We start from the raw sequence: 14,459 nt of genomic DNA, 5'->3' as shown, positions 1-14,459 counted from the left end.
GTCCCACCTTCCTTCCTGTACCCTCTTCCCCCTCTAGTTGTGTAGTGGTAGGCCGGGATAAGAGGGATCCCTCCCGTCTCCCGTCCCAGCCGATACAAACAATTTTTGTACCCCTCCCCCGCATACCTTTTTGCTGGTGGTCCAGCGGTGTATGGGCAGGCAGGAGCGAGCTCTTCGAGCTCCCACCCGGCCCTGCACCACTCCCTAAATGGATGCGAAAACTGGCTGCAGCCATTCAGGGAGCAGCTCAGGGCCGGGCGGGAGCTTGATAAGCTCGCTCCTGCCTGCCAGCCTGGGTGCCGGCTGTTGGCCGTGAGATCAGAAGGAGGAGCTCGAACTCGGAAAGCTCATTCCTCCTGCTCATACACCGCTGGACCACCAGGGAAAAGGTACACCAGGTGTTGATGCGAATATAAGACAAGACCCCCCATTTTTGGGCCATTTTTCTGGCCCAAAAATCTCATTCTATGCTCGAGTATATATAGGACTCTATCACATGCATTCAACACAGGTCAACGTTGGGAGTTTTGCTTTGGACACCAGTCACTGCCTTGTTTGCCCTTCCTGGTGTCCGCCGTGCTACAATCAATAAAGTGTATCTTGAATTTGACACCCGTGGCTGAATCATTTGCATCTTATCCTCACGGCTCCTCTGTTGCGCTGTGCTCTTCTCGTCGGTGAGGCCGCCTTGGGCTTTTGCTTCTGCAGGACATAAGGCGGCTTCACTTTCCAGCCACTTGTTCATATACTGACCGTTGCCATGGAGACAGCCACCTCCTTAAGCCTGCGACCCTTTCTTTCTTGCCTTCACAGGTCATCGAAGGTGCCGAGACATGATCCACCTGCCAAACACCACCTTCCTGCTGCAACTCGATGACTCAGGAAAGAGGGACGGCTCGCAGAGGTCTGTCTGCTCGGTGGGAATCTTTCCGGTGATTTACTACAGTGCCCTGCTCTGTCTCGGACTACCAGGTACCGCATGCCGCCATCACAGAATGCCTCAGTTTTAAGACTAATTGGAGAGGTTGTAACCAGTATTCCTCTGTATGAATTATCCGAGGTGATATAGCCCTAATGTAGGCCGGTCAAAGTCCTCCCATCCCTCCTGACACACTATGAAAATCGAGAGTGGATCGAACTGCAAATACCAAAGGTCCAACATTGACGCTGACGTCAACCCCATAAGTCTCTATTTTTCTTAAACTTGAACTGGTTGCAGATGATTTTGCCATCGTGTATATCCAGTACCACGAGACAGACTTCGGGCTGGACTAGAGGTCAGAGTTATGCACAGAGTAACACAGTTCGGCCTGCCTGGAGCTTCTACGCACAAGTTAATGCAGTGAAATGGCCTGACGTCTGCGTGTGAACAGCAAAGAGGTGTCTCTTTACGAGTATTTTCAGTGGCATCTTTCAACAATTGACACCAGCAAATATAACCACAGTGTTATACACCAGTGCTGGCGTTCTCTTTATGTGACAACGGGCCACGGTGAGCATCAGACACCCAGGGTGTCAAATCAAAAGCGCGCCGGGACAAAGGTGCGTCCAGACAATTGAGCGCAGCGCACGACGCCGCTCTGCTCTAAATTACTGTTTTTAGCGCTCCGACGGGGGGGCGTGGGGGGGAACCCCCCCCCACTTTACTTAATAGACATCACGCCGCGTTGTGGGGGCGTTGTGGGGGTTGTAACCCCCCACATTTTACTGAAAACTTCACTTTTTCCCTGTTTTTAGGGAAAAAGTTCAGTTTACAGTAAAATGTGGAGGGTTACAACCCCCCAAACCCCCCATAACGCCGGCGCGATGTCTATTAAGTAAACTGGGGGGGTTCCCCAACAAAACCCCCCGTCGGAGCCCCTAAAAACTGTAATTTAGAGTGGCGCGGCGGCGCACGCTGCGCTCAATTGTCGGCACGCGCTTTTGTCTTTTGCGCCGTTGTCTATGAACCGACACCCAGAGTTATTTGCACACGTACCCCCACACCCACAAACACACATGCACACAAACAAACACGCAAGCACACACATACATACACCGATACATGAGGGCCCATAAGCCTTTATTCTCTTGGCAACGCTGGCTAAAAAGCTGAGGTTTAGTTCTAAGAGACTATCCTGTCAAGCCCCTCATCCCGCTGAGAACTGCTCCGTGCTAGCATCCGAATGAAATAGCAGGCAGACCTTAGGAAATTGGAAGACTGGGCGTCCAAGTGGCAGATGAAATTTAATGTGGACAAATGCAAAATGATGCACATTGGGAAAAATAACCTGAATCACAGTGACCAGATGCTGGGTCCACCTTGAGGATTAGCACCTAAGAAAAGGATCTGAGTATCATCGTAAACAATACGATGAAACCTTGCACCCAATGTGCAGCGGTGACCAAAAAAGCAAACAGGATGCTGGGAATTATTAAAAAAGGGATGGTTAACAAGACTAAGAATGTTATAATGCCCCTGTATTGCTCCATGGTGTGACCTCACCTGGAGTATTGCATTCAATTCTCGTCTCCTTATCTCAAGGAAGATATAACGGCACTAGAAAAGGTTCAAAGAAGAGCGACCAAGATGGTAAAGGGGATGGAACTCCTCTCGTATGAGGAAAGACTAAAGAGGTTGGGGCTCTTCAGCTTGGAAAAGAGACGGCTGAGGGGAGATAGGATTGAAGTCTACAAAATCCTGAGTGGAGTAGAACGGGTACAAGTGGATCGATTTTTCACTCCGTCAAAAATGAAAAAGACTAGGGGACACTCGATGAAGTTACAGGGAAATACTTTTAAAATCTATAGGAGGAAATTTTTTTATACACAGAGAATAGTTAAGCTCTGGAATGCATCACCAGAGGTTGTGGTAAGAGCGAATAGCGTAGTTGATTTTAAGAAAGGTTTGGACAATTTCCTGGAGGAAAAGTCCATAGTCTGTTATTGAGAAAGACATGGGGGAAGCCACTGCTTGCCCTGGATCGGTAGCATGGAATGTTGCTACTCTGGGATTCTAGAATCTTGTTACTCTCTGGGATTCCGGAATCTTGCTATTCTTTGAGATTCTGTATGGAATGTTGCTACACTTTGGGATTCTAGAATCTTATTACTCTCTGGGATTCCGGAATCTTGCTATTCTTTGAGATTCTGTATGGAATGTTGCTACTCTGTGGGATTCTAGAATCTTGTGACTCTCTGGGATTCCGGAATCTTGCTATTCTTTGAGATTCTGTATGGAATGTTGCTACTCCTTGGGTTTTGGCCAGTTACTAGTGACCTGGTTTGGCCACCATGAGAATAGGCTACAGGGCTGGATGGACCATTGGTCTGACCCAGTAAGGCTATTCTTATGTTCTTAATAATTAAGAAACTAGTACCATTAATTATCACATTCACATGCAGTGATTGTCATGTAGCTATGAAGAGAAAAGCTACTGACCTAATAAACCCAAAGATCGAGGTCCCAGATTAATACAGAAGTTATGTTGATTTGAATTCTTAATATACTGCTAACAACCAAAGTGCTAAAGTGGTTTACAATTCTAAAAACAGCTCGTTATAGCAAATTACAAACGGTTTGAGGCTTCCAGCTTCATTTCCTTAATCTGAAATGCTTCTACTTGGATATGGCATTTGAGGTACAATTTTCCTCTGGCTCTTCACATTCTCCACGTTCTCACTCCCTGTTTCCATCGCCTGCACGGCTTTCTTTCAATGATTCACCTCGGCAGCTTAATCAAATACATCAGTCATGGTGTGCTAGCAGGGCTCTTGGCTGTCAGAGCTTAATGCCAGAAAGTGGTTAACTGCTCAGGCTTTTATATGAATGGATTTATGGGATGCAAGTTACAAAAGCACAGTCATCTATCAATGGCTTCTTCTCAGATGTCTCTTTTTCCAGCCATTTCTTGCACTTCTCAAATCCTATTGTGTCTAAGGAAATAAAATACAGCTTCTAAAGCACCGTCCTAAAAATGCTGGCTTGATCTGGGAGTAGACAAGCTGGCCATGGAGATGCATAACAGATTTTAATTATATGAAATGTTGATTCTCTAAGTTTATTTAGTCAATTTTCTAGACCTTTCTCCCAGGGGAGCTCAGAATGGTTTACATGAATTTATTGAGGTGCTCAAGCATTTTTCCTTATCCTACCACCCTCCTTCCAGGCTGCGCAGGTCCCAGACGCCGGCCATGTGGAAATATCATGGCAGTCTATTGCCAAGCAGCTCCACCCTGAACCAGCCTAAAGGGGAGACCCCACAGGGTGAGACTGCTAATGTCAACACTGATGTCATTGATGATGTGGCCCTGTCTGCCCCCGAGAGCGCTGGAGCCCTCTTGCAAACTGGAGCCTTCAGCACAGCTGAGGAAGAGAGCAACAGGGACCTTCCAAACCTCTTCAGCCAGCGGCTAACCTCCAACCCAGGCTCTACAGACACAGAAGCTCGCACAGAAAGCACCAGCACACTTCCTCCCCCTCCAGACACAGCCACAGGCGGGGCCAGAAGCATAAACACCAATGAAAGAGGTAGGCACACCAGCAGCATGCGCAGACGCCACGCTACCAGCTCCTCCTCAACCTCACCAACACCAAAGAGACGTCCCAGTATCCTCGACTCGTGGGCAGAACAACTGATCCATCTCCTGACCCAGTTCCTTCAGCCGCTCCAGGCAACCAAACCACTTATAGGACCACATACGACAAACACTAGGATGTCTTCTATATAATACTAGAAATGGGCAGCCAGAATCCATGCAAGTCTTATACCCTTAATGGCGAGATCCTAGCAAAAACGGTAGCAGAACGAGACTTGGGGGTAATTGTCAGTGAGGACATGAAGTCTGCCAATCAAGTGGAGCAGGCTTCGTCCAAGGCAAGACAAATCATGGGCTGCATACGAAGGGGTTTCGTCAGTCGTAAGGCGGAAGTCATTATGCCATTGTATAGATCCATGGTGAGGCCCCACCTGGAATACTGTGTGCAATTCTGGAGGCCGCATTATCGCAAGGATGTGCTGAGACTGGAGTCGGTGCAAAGAATGGCCACCCGGATGGTCTCGGGACTCAAGGATCTACCATACGAAAAACGGCTTGACAAATTACAGCTATACTCGCTCGAGGAGCGCAGAGAGAGGGGGGACATGATCGAGACGTTCAAGTATCTTACGGGCCGCATCGAGGCGGAGGAAGATATCTTCTTTTTCAAGGGTCCCACGACAACAAGAGGGCATCTGTTGAAAATCAGGGGCGGGAAACTACGAGGTGACACCAGGAAATTCTTTTTCACTGAAAGAGTGGTTGATCGCTGGAATAGTCTTCCACTACAGGTGATTGAGGCCAGCAGCATGCCTGATTTTAAGGCCAAATGGGATCGGCACATGGGATCTATTCACAGGGCAAAGGTAGGGGAGGGACATTAAGGTGGGCAGACTAGATGGGCCATGGGCCCTTATCTGCCGTCTATTTCTATGTTTCTATGTTTCTAATTACGTACTGGATAAGACTGATTATCTTCACTGGAAAATGATACCTTGATACTAGGAAAATACAGTGTGTTCTTCTAGGGGGAAAGTTCTTATGCTTTAAAAAGGGTTGAACTTGCTAAACACCCAGAAAAAGTGCATTTCCAGGAAGTGTTTACGAGTTGTCCTGTGGTTTATTGAATCTTTTGCAAGAGTCCTGGGGCTTTTCTTGTACAAGCAGGATCTGCGATGAATAGGGTCTGTCCTTTCAGACACTGGGCTAATTTCATTTCTCAATGTTCTCCTCTGTCCTGGTGGTTGTGAACATGCTGATAACAAGATCAATAATTAGATTAACAGGAGCAATTGGGGAAAGTGCGGCACAATGGTTAAAGCTAAAGCCTCAGCACCCTGGGGTTGTGGGTTCAAATCCACGCTGCTCCTTGTGACCTTGGGCAAGTCACTTAATCCCTCCATTGCCCCAGGTACATTAGATAGATTGTGAGCCCCCTCCGGGACAGACAGGGAAAATACTTGTAAACTATTCTGAACTCCCCTGGGAGAACAGTATAAAATATTAAATAGTGTGAAAAGTTTTAGTCTCTGATAACCAGAGCTGGTATTGTGATGTCATAATGCCTCATTCCACCAATAAGAGCCAACCTCATCAGTGATGTCACAATGGCTGGATTTTAATATTTATATCAATGACCTGGAGGAAGGAACATCCAGTGAGATCATCAAGTTTGCAGACGATACAAAACTATGCCGGGCGATCAGATCGCAGGAGGATAGAGAGAAACTCCAGAGCGACTTGTGTCGGTTAGAAACATGGGCGGAGAAATGGCAGATGAAGTTCAATGTGGAGAAATGCAAGGTAATGCATTTAGGCAATAAGAATAAGGAATACGAGTATACAATGTCAGGTGCAACTCTGGGGAGGAGCGAACAAGAAAAGGACCTGGGTGTACTGATAGATAGGACCCTGAAGCCGTCGGCACAATGCGCGGCAGCGGCAAAGAAGGCAAATAGAATGTTGGGCATGATAAAGAAAGGAATCTCGAGTAGATCGGAGAAAGTTATAATGCCGCTTTATAGGGCAATGGTCAGACCACACTTGGAATACTGCGTCCAACATTGGTCTCCCTACCTAAAGAAGGATATAAAACTGCTGGAGAGGGTGCAGAGACGAGCGACAAAACTGGTGAAGGGTATGGAGAGACTGGAATATGAGGATAGACTTATAACACTAGGATTGTTCTCCCTTGAGAAAAGGAGACTGCGTGGGGATATGATCGAGACCTTCAAAATACTGAAAGGAATCGACAAAATAGAGCAGAGAAGATTATTTACATTGTCCAATTTGACACGGACTAGAGGACATGTAATGAAGCTAAGGGGGGACAGGTTCAGGACTAATGTCAGGAAGTTCTGCTTCACTCAGAGAGTGGTTGACACCTGGAATGCCCTCCCAGAGGAGATTATTGCGGAATCGACCGTCCTAGGCTTCAAGAGCAAACTAGATGCATATCTCCTTAAAAAGATAGAGAGGCATATAAAGATATGGTGGACTATAAATTACGACAGGTGTACACCTGGCAGGGCCTCCGCGTGTGCGGATCGCCGGACTTGATGGAGATGGCAGTTCTTATGTTCTTATGTTCTCCTACACTTGGCTCATTTTTACTACATTTTGATTTCTAGAGTGGTGCAGTGGTTAAAGCTACAGCCTCAGCACCCTGAGGTGGTGGGTTCAAACCCACACTGCTTCTTGTGACCCTGGGCAAGTCACTTAATCCCCCCATTGCCCCAGGTACATTAGATAGATTGTGAGCCCACCAGGACAGGCAGAGAAAATGCTTGAGTAACTGAATAAATTCATGTAAACTCTGAGTTTCCCTTGGAGAACAATATAGAAAATTGAATAAATAAATAAAAACAAGAAGAGGAGAATGGACAGATGGATGTAGCGCAGGAGTTTATTCCATTTCAGTCAAGGCCCACAGACTGCCTGCAAACCCCAGTGTGGATTCTCTGGTGAGGGAAGGAATTCATTTTAGGACTGAAAGCAAAATATTCTTAAGTGAAGAAAGATTAAGGTGCTCCACAATTGAAGTCTTGACTGGCAGTGCTAGTAGGCTCTGATGCATTTCCCCCACATACAAGTATAAAACGCAGAACACAGCTTAAACCTCTGGTTCTCAATCCAAGTTGATTAAAATCTTACTATCCCGCGCCATTGCTAATCCTTCTGGGTGGCTTACAATCTAAAATTCTATAGTGCAGTCAATAAACAATTTGTTTCTATAAAAGAGGGGGAAGGTTTTCAGGATACCCACAATGAGATATGCATAAAATGGATGTCAGGCATGCAGATTTGTCTCATGTATATTCATTGTGGATATCCTGAAACCCTGCCTGGCCAGGTGTGTTCTGAGGTGCTGAGAACCCGTGGCTTAGAGTCTTTCTACTTTGGGACTCCTTCCTGTACTTCCTTTGTACTCTGGGCTCCCTCTGGATCATCACGGACTTCCCAGGGACCCTTCTTGGCACCTGAGACTCCAGATGCAGGAATCTCTGCTTTACAAATAAGGGGTGAGCACTGATTAGTCTGTAAACTGCTTTATTAAAATAAGGTAATTGAGCAAATCTGAATAAATGATCAAAATTATAGTGTATTATAACAATGAATCAGGGATCACAGCCGTATATACTAATACAAACAAAGCAAAAAACGTGCTTATGGCATGTTTGGCATGAACTCACATTCATCCAATAAAGGAACAAAAGTAAACAAAAGCCATAAATAGAAAAATGGAGAAAACCAGACCTCACACATGGACAGCCGTTTATTTAAAAAATTTATATCACCTGGCATTATATGAATTTGACGGTTTACAAACAAGATACAATCCAAGATAGAATAGGCTGAGATAGGAAAGCTCCATAAAGTAGAAAATAAAAAGCCTATCCCATTCACTCAGCCTTACCAGCAACTCATATGGCACAGAAATTCAAATCGTTTTGATCGGGAGGGTAATGTAATTTATTTATTTGTAATGTAATTTATTTCTTATATACCGCTAATCCGTTAGGTTCTAAGCGGTTTACAGAAAATATACATTGGGGTGTATTAAAATTATGAGTAAGATAGGTACTTAGAAATTCCCTTACTGTCCCGAAGGCTCACAATCTAACTAAAGTACCTTGAGAGTAATAAAGAAGAGAAAAATAGAGATAGAGGAAAAGATAAGAAAATAGACTTTCTGACAGGTTGAAGAGAGGAGAGATAGGAATAGATGCAGAAGGGAGGAACCGTTGAACAACAGAATTCTGGAGAAATTTGAATGATAAAAATAATACAAAAACAAGTGGCAAAACAATAAATGAGATTAAAATAATTCTTAAACTGGAAAGAAAAATAAAATCAAAACATAGTCTTCAATCCACGGTTTCAGCGTCAGTGATGGAGTGGAGCAGTTAGTAAGTGAGTAAGGAGGGTAGAAGGGTCACCTTTTGGTGTGCCAGAAGAATCCTGCCGATATCTCCAGCTTTGACTATGTTTTTCCATTTAATGACATTCTCCAAGCCACTGTATCCAGATATAAATATTTTCCAGCATACGAGTCATGCATGATAGAAATGAGATTTTGATCGGTTGGGTTAACCCTTTCAGGACCATAAGGATCGTAGGCCAATTTTTGTGGTTTTGACGACATTTTTATGGTAAAAAGGGCTTGCAGATGCCCAAAAATTGATTTTTTTTTGTGAAATATCATTATTTTTATTTAAAAAAATCACACTTCTGGCTTATGGACAGTGTGGCAAGTGAATCTTCTCGTCAATCTGGCAATGACGCTAATGAATGAATGTCGGAACCAGTTTGTTTACATAAAGGCAGTATCATATGGAATCCGTACATATCAAATTTAGAACTGTAGACTATCCCAATCAAAATTTATAGGATTTTAAAGTTATGGGACAAATATGTCCCTTGGTCCTGAAAGGGTTAAAGAGATGCAATCTGGAAAATTCAGACCTAATATTAGAAATCCACACATGTAACACAAATATCCAAAATTGCGATATTCTTCCCATGCAGAGCATCCAACTAACCTGTCCCCCTTCTTGCTCTTCTTCCACAGCTAACGTACTGACTGCAATTGCCCTCTCCAGACTTTTCACCAAAACCAGGAAATCATCCTACTGCTACCTCCTGGCTCTCACCACCTCGGACATCCTCACTCAAGTCTTCATCGTCTTCGTGGGGTTCATCCTCCAGACTGCCATCCTGCAACGCCAGGTCCCGAACGCTTTCATCCAAACTGTCAGCATCCTGGAGTTTGCGTCCAACCACGCCTCCATCTGGATCACGGTGGTGCTAACGATGGATCGCTATGTGGCACTGTGTCGCCCACTCCAGTACCGCAGGCTATCCTACCCGGAACGTACCAAGAAGATCATACTTCTTGTTTTTATGGCCGCCTTGATCACAGGAATTCCCTTCTATTGGTGGTCAGATGTTTGGCGGAATTCCAACCCTCCCAACACTCTTGATAAAATACTGATGTGGGGGCATTGCTTTATCATTTACTTCATTCCATGCACTATATTCCTGATTACCAACTCTGTTATCATACAAAACCTGAGGAAGAGAAAAAAGTGCAATGGCTACCAACTGCATGTGGGCAAGACAACTGCCATCCTCTTGGCCATCACTACAGTTTTTGCCATTCTCTGGGCCCCCCGGACCTTTACCATCATTTGCCATATGTATGTATCAACAGTGAATAAGGACTGGAAGGTCCACCTGGCCATGGACATTAGTAACATGCTCGCTCTACTCAACACGGATGTCAACTTCTTCCTCTATTGCTTTGTCAGTCAACAGTTCCGGGCGATGGTCCGGGAGGTGTTGGGGATCCAGAAAATGCACTGTACAAAGTCCGCCAACGGGTCACACGGTGGCAGCCTTTCTGAGCTGACTCTCAAACCACTTGGACTCTCAAATGGCACTTGCCTTTAACCCTCTGGTGCCTAGAGTCAGACAGTATAAATACACTTGGGGCTGATGTAGGGGATCTTGGAACCTACAGCATCCAAAGGGTAAAACAGAAAGAGTGAAATCTCTCTATAGATCTCTCAACAGAGATGGAGAAACTGTAGCTTCACTAGGGCCAAATTCAAATATAGACAACATGGGCATATGCCAGTGGTACCAAGCAAAGGTCAAAGGTACCCCCAAAACTCTCTCTACCTCAGAGGGGGACCATGGAACTCCCCAGTCCTGCCTAAGGGAGCCATAATCTTAAATTCAATCCTGCACAATCACACAATCCTGGCCAACACTACGAAACGCTGAGAGGCTCATTTCCAACTTCCCTGCTGCAGGTGAAGCTCTGCACGCACTGGCATCCTATTACCCAGGAACCCAAACTTCAGCAGGCTTCCTATTGCTGCTCTAGTACAGAGGTGGGCAGATCTTTTGGGTAGGGTTACTAGATTTTCCTTCAGGAAAATCCGGACCCATGGCCATGCCTCCAGGACCACACACTTCCGCCTCTGTCACGCTCTGTTCTGCCCCCAGCCCCACCCCCCAGCCAGCATCCACACATGCACGGACATGACACAGTGACATCATGCGGGGGGGGGGTGACATCACCGCATTATGTCCACGCATGTGCGGATGCCCCTTCCCGATGTGATTTTGTCGGGAAGCTTTTCAAAACCCGGACAAAGTGTTGGGTTTTGAAAAGCTGTCCGGACCCCCAGACAGGTTCTCAAACGGAGGACATGTCCGGGGAGATCCGGACATCTGGTAACCCTACTTTTGGGGTATGTTGCCTCCTACTTGGGCCGGTTTGGGATGCACAAAGGACATTTGCATTGCCAGTAACACAAGCTGTGAGTGTAGATGAGGAAACGGTCCAGTCAGAAAGAGTTGAAACGCACAGATCGGGATACATGAGGGCCCTCTGCTCTGTACAAAGCCTGGCATGGCACATACATTCATCCCGCCTGCTCGAATTATGTTCCCACAGATCCGGTCCAGTATATGCTGTAATTTTCAGTTACAGAGAAAAGCAGTAAAACATGACCTTATATCAGGGGTGTCCAATGTCGGTCCTCGAGGGCCGCAGTCCAGTCGGGTTTTCAGGATTTCCCCAATGAATATGCATGAGATCTATTTGCATGCACTGCTTTCAATGCATATTCATTGGGGAAATCCTGAAAACCCGACTGGACTGCGGCCCTCGAGGACCGACATTGGACACCCCTGCCTTATATGGAAAAAAAAGGTAAAACCAGGACCGGATCAGTGTGGTGCTGGAACAATGGTAAAAACTCATGCTAGATCAGGGGTCTCAAAGTCCCTCCTTGAGGGCCGCAATCCAGTCGGGTTTTCAGGATTTCCCCAATGAATATGCATGAGATCTATGTGCATGCACTGCTTTCAATGCATATTCATTGGGGAAATCCTGAAAACCCGACTGGATTGCGGCCCTCAAGGAGGGCCTTTGAGATCCCTGTGCTAGATGGATGGAATAGCATGGTGAACGCTAAAGATATGGCCTTTCTAGTTTCCAAACCATCAATAAGAAAAAATTCACTCTCCCTCCCTCCCCCCCGCCCAAACAAAAAATAACTTTATAAAGGAACAGAATTCATTTCTGACCTTAACAAAGGGACTTTGCTCTTTGTCAGAGATACCAAATGAGAAGGCTCAAGGAAGAAGATTTTAGGCCAGCCCTGGATTTCTGACAACCTCTGGTGTTCGCAGTGCTAATTTAGAAAACCAGAGAGTACCGATCGGAACTACAGATCCAACAATGCATTGGGATGTGATTTCAAACCTGGCCTAGTGTTGGGTCCTTTTCTGTAGCAGTGCTAAGAATACGTTGCACTATAATTTAGTGTTACCCGCTCACTGTAATGTCAACGTTCCTGACCTCTGCTGTAGCTGCAGTTGTACTATACCATAAAGAAAGGGAAAAGGATTGCTCTCCCCTCCCCCTACAACTGATACTGGAAAGCCCTGACTGGCCCAGTAATGGTTCCTGCTGATTAGCAAGCCACGGGATTATGCGTCCAGCAGTTTTCATTGACAAAGTCACATATCCTGGCCTGATTTTTTTGCATGAACAGTGTACAAAGAATTTGGTAGGCTGGTTCTATGATGAACATTTAAATGCTCCACTTCAGCTCCTCCTGCCGCTGCCTGGCATATTCTGGGACTCCGTTTCATAAGGTGGCATTAGACTTCAAAGAAGCAGGCCTGTGTATTACTGCAAGAACAGCACAGTCATTTAACAATATCAGTGAGAACTGATTAATTTGCAAAGAGCAAACTTTCAGTATTGATTGTGAAATTCCTCTCTTAAAAAGTGGTTTGGGTTTTTGTATAATAATCATAACAGCTTATATACCGCAATACCGTGAAGTTCTATGCGGTTTACAAAGATTAAGCAAAGGTACAAATGGATTGACTTTAAGAGGGGAGGAAGAAAGAGGGTTAATAGGACAGGAAATCCATTTTTGAGGAGAGAGTGATCAATAGAACAAGTTAACCGCTATAGAGGGGAGAGAGAAGAGAGGATTAGTTGTCTAGATACTTTAGGAACAGGTGTGTTTTCAGACGTTTCCTAAATTCCTCATAAGTAGTGGGCGAAAGCAATTGTTCTAGGTCTTTACCCCATGATGCTGCTTGGTGCGAGAGAAGGTGTTCATGGTGGTTTTTCAGTTTGCCACCTCTCACTGGGGGGGGAACGAAGTTGGAATGTGAGCTTCTCTTGTGTCTGTTGGCTGAGAGAGAGAGAGATCTGTAGTAGAGAATGACACGGTGGCGGTTTACCCGCGGCCACCGCATTTTAGCCGCGGGGTCACCCGCCGAAAACGGGGAAGAAAACTAGCAGTCGCTGCGGCGACGGGGACAAGGCCATTCACCGCCCGCGGGGCGGTGAATGGTCTTGTCCCCCGCAGTGAGGCATGAAGGATCGCGCGGTCCCCGCAGCTCACACCCGCCCGCCCAATCGATTCCAGTGTCCAGCCAGCTCTCTCCCCTCTCCTCACCCCAGTCCGCAGATCCTCCTCCTCGGCGACCCGCACGCTACCAGAGAGCCGCGCACACCCGCCGCTGCTCAGCCTCGATCTTCTGCTCTGACGCAACCGGAAACAGGAAGTTGCAGCAGAGCAGAAGATCGAACACTGAGCAGCCGCGCGTGTGCGGCTCCCTGGGAAAGCGCGCAGGTTGCCGAAAAAGAAAACCCACAAACCAAGGTGAGGAGAAGGGAGAGAGCCGGCCAAACACCAGGATCGACCGGGCAGGCAGGTAGTGGCCGCGGGGACCGTGCGATCGCTAGTGTTCCCGGCTCAAATTGGAAGGAGGGAGTGAAAGGAAAAAGGCTTATATGGATGCAGCGGGGACGGTGACGGGGCGGTGAATGGGATGGCAGTGGCGGTGACGGGGCGGTGAAGGGATCGGCGGTGACGGGGCGGTGCAGAGGATGGTGGGCCGGTGACGGGGCGGTGACGGGGACAGATTTTTTCCCCGTGTCATTCTCTAATCTGTAGTACACCGTTGAAGACAAACCCAAACCGTTCAGTTTTAATGATCAAGGTTCAAGTTTATTTAAAATTTCTTATACCGCCTAATCAAAAATGTTAAAAAACCATCTATTAACTAAAATACAGTTTAAAAAACACACAACAGCGTCGATCTGTTTTTCCGTTCCTTGGCCCAGTTTTAAAATGAAATCAACATCTGTCGGGGGACTTGGCGGAGTCTGGGTAGCGTTTGCTGAGCTCCTGTGATCTTTCGTCTGGACTCTTACCATGACCCTGGGAGATGCACATCTGATTCTGGGCAGACCAGGCAAGCTACCCAGTGCTTCTGGCCATCCCATGAAATGCCATTTGTTTCCAGGTTAATAAAGGTGCAATCAGGCCCTACAACGGAAAAGATTAAATATTATATATATATTGTGCCTACAAGAAATGAAATATATAGTCAAATTG

At 46.3% G+C, this 14,459-nt stretch overlaps 1 protein-coding gene across 1 annotated transcript; it reads left to right on the top strand.

The window, feature by feature from the left end:
* Nucleotides 1-833: 833 nt before the first annotated feature.
* GPR142 (G protein-coupled receptor 142) lies at nt 834-10,470 on the top strand. The gene is made up of 2 exons (XM_033960949.1): nt 834-972; nt 9,590-10,470. The coding sequence occupies exons 1-2, from the start codon at nt 834-836 to the stop codon at nt 10,468-10,470; spliced, it is 1,020 nt and encodes a 339-aa protein (XP_033816840.1).
* The last annotated feature ends 3,989 nt before the right edge of the window (nt 10,471-14,459 follow it).

Source organism: Geotrypetes seraphini, chromosome 10 (genome assembly GCF_902459505.1).
Source record: "Geotrypetes seraphini chromosome 10, aGeoSer1.1, whole genome shotgun sequence".
NCBI lineage: Eukaryota > Metazoa > Chordata > Amphibia > Gymnophiona > Dermophiidae > Geotrypetes > Geotrypetes seraphini.
This window is presented reverse-complemented; position numbering and strand designations above follow the sequence as displayed.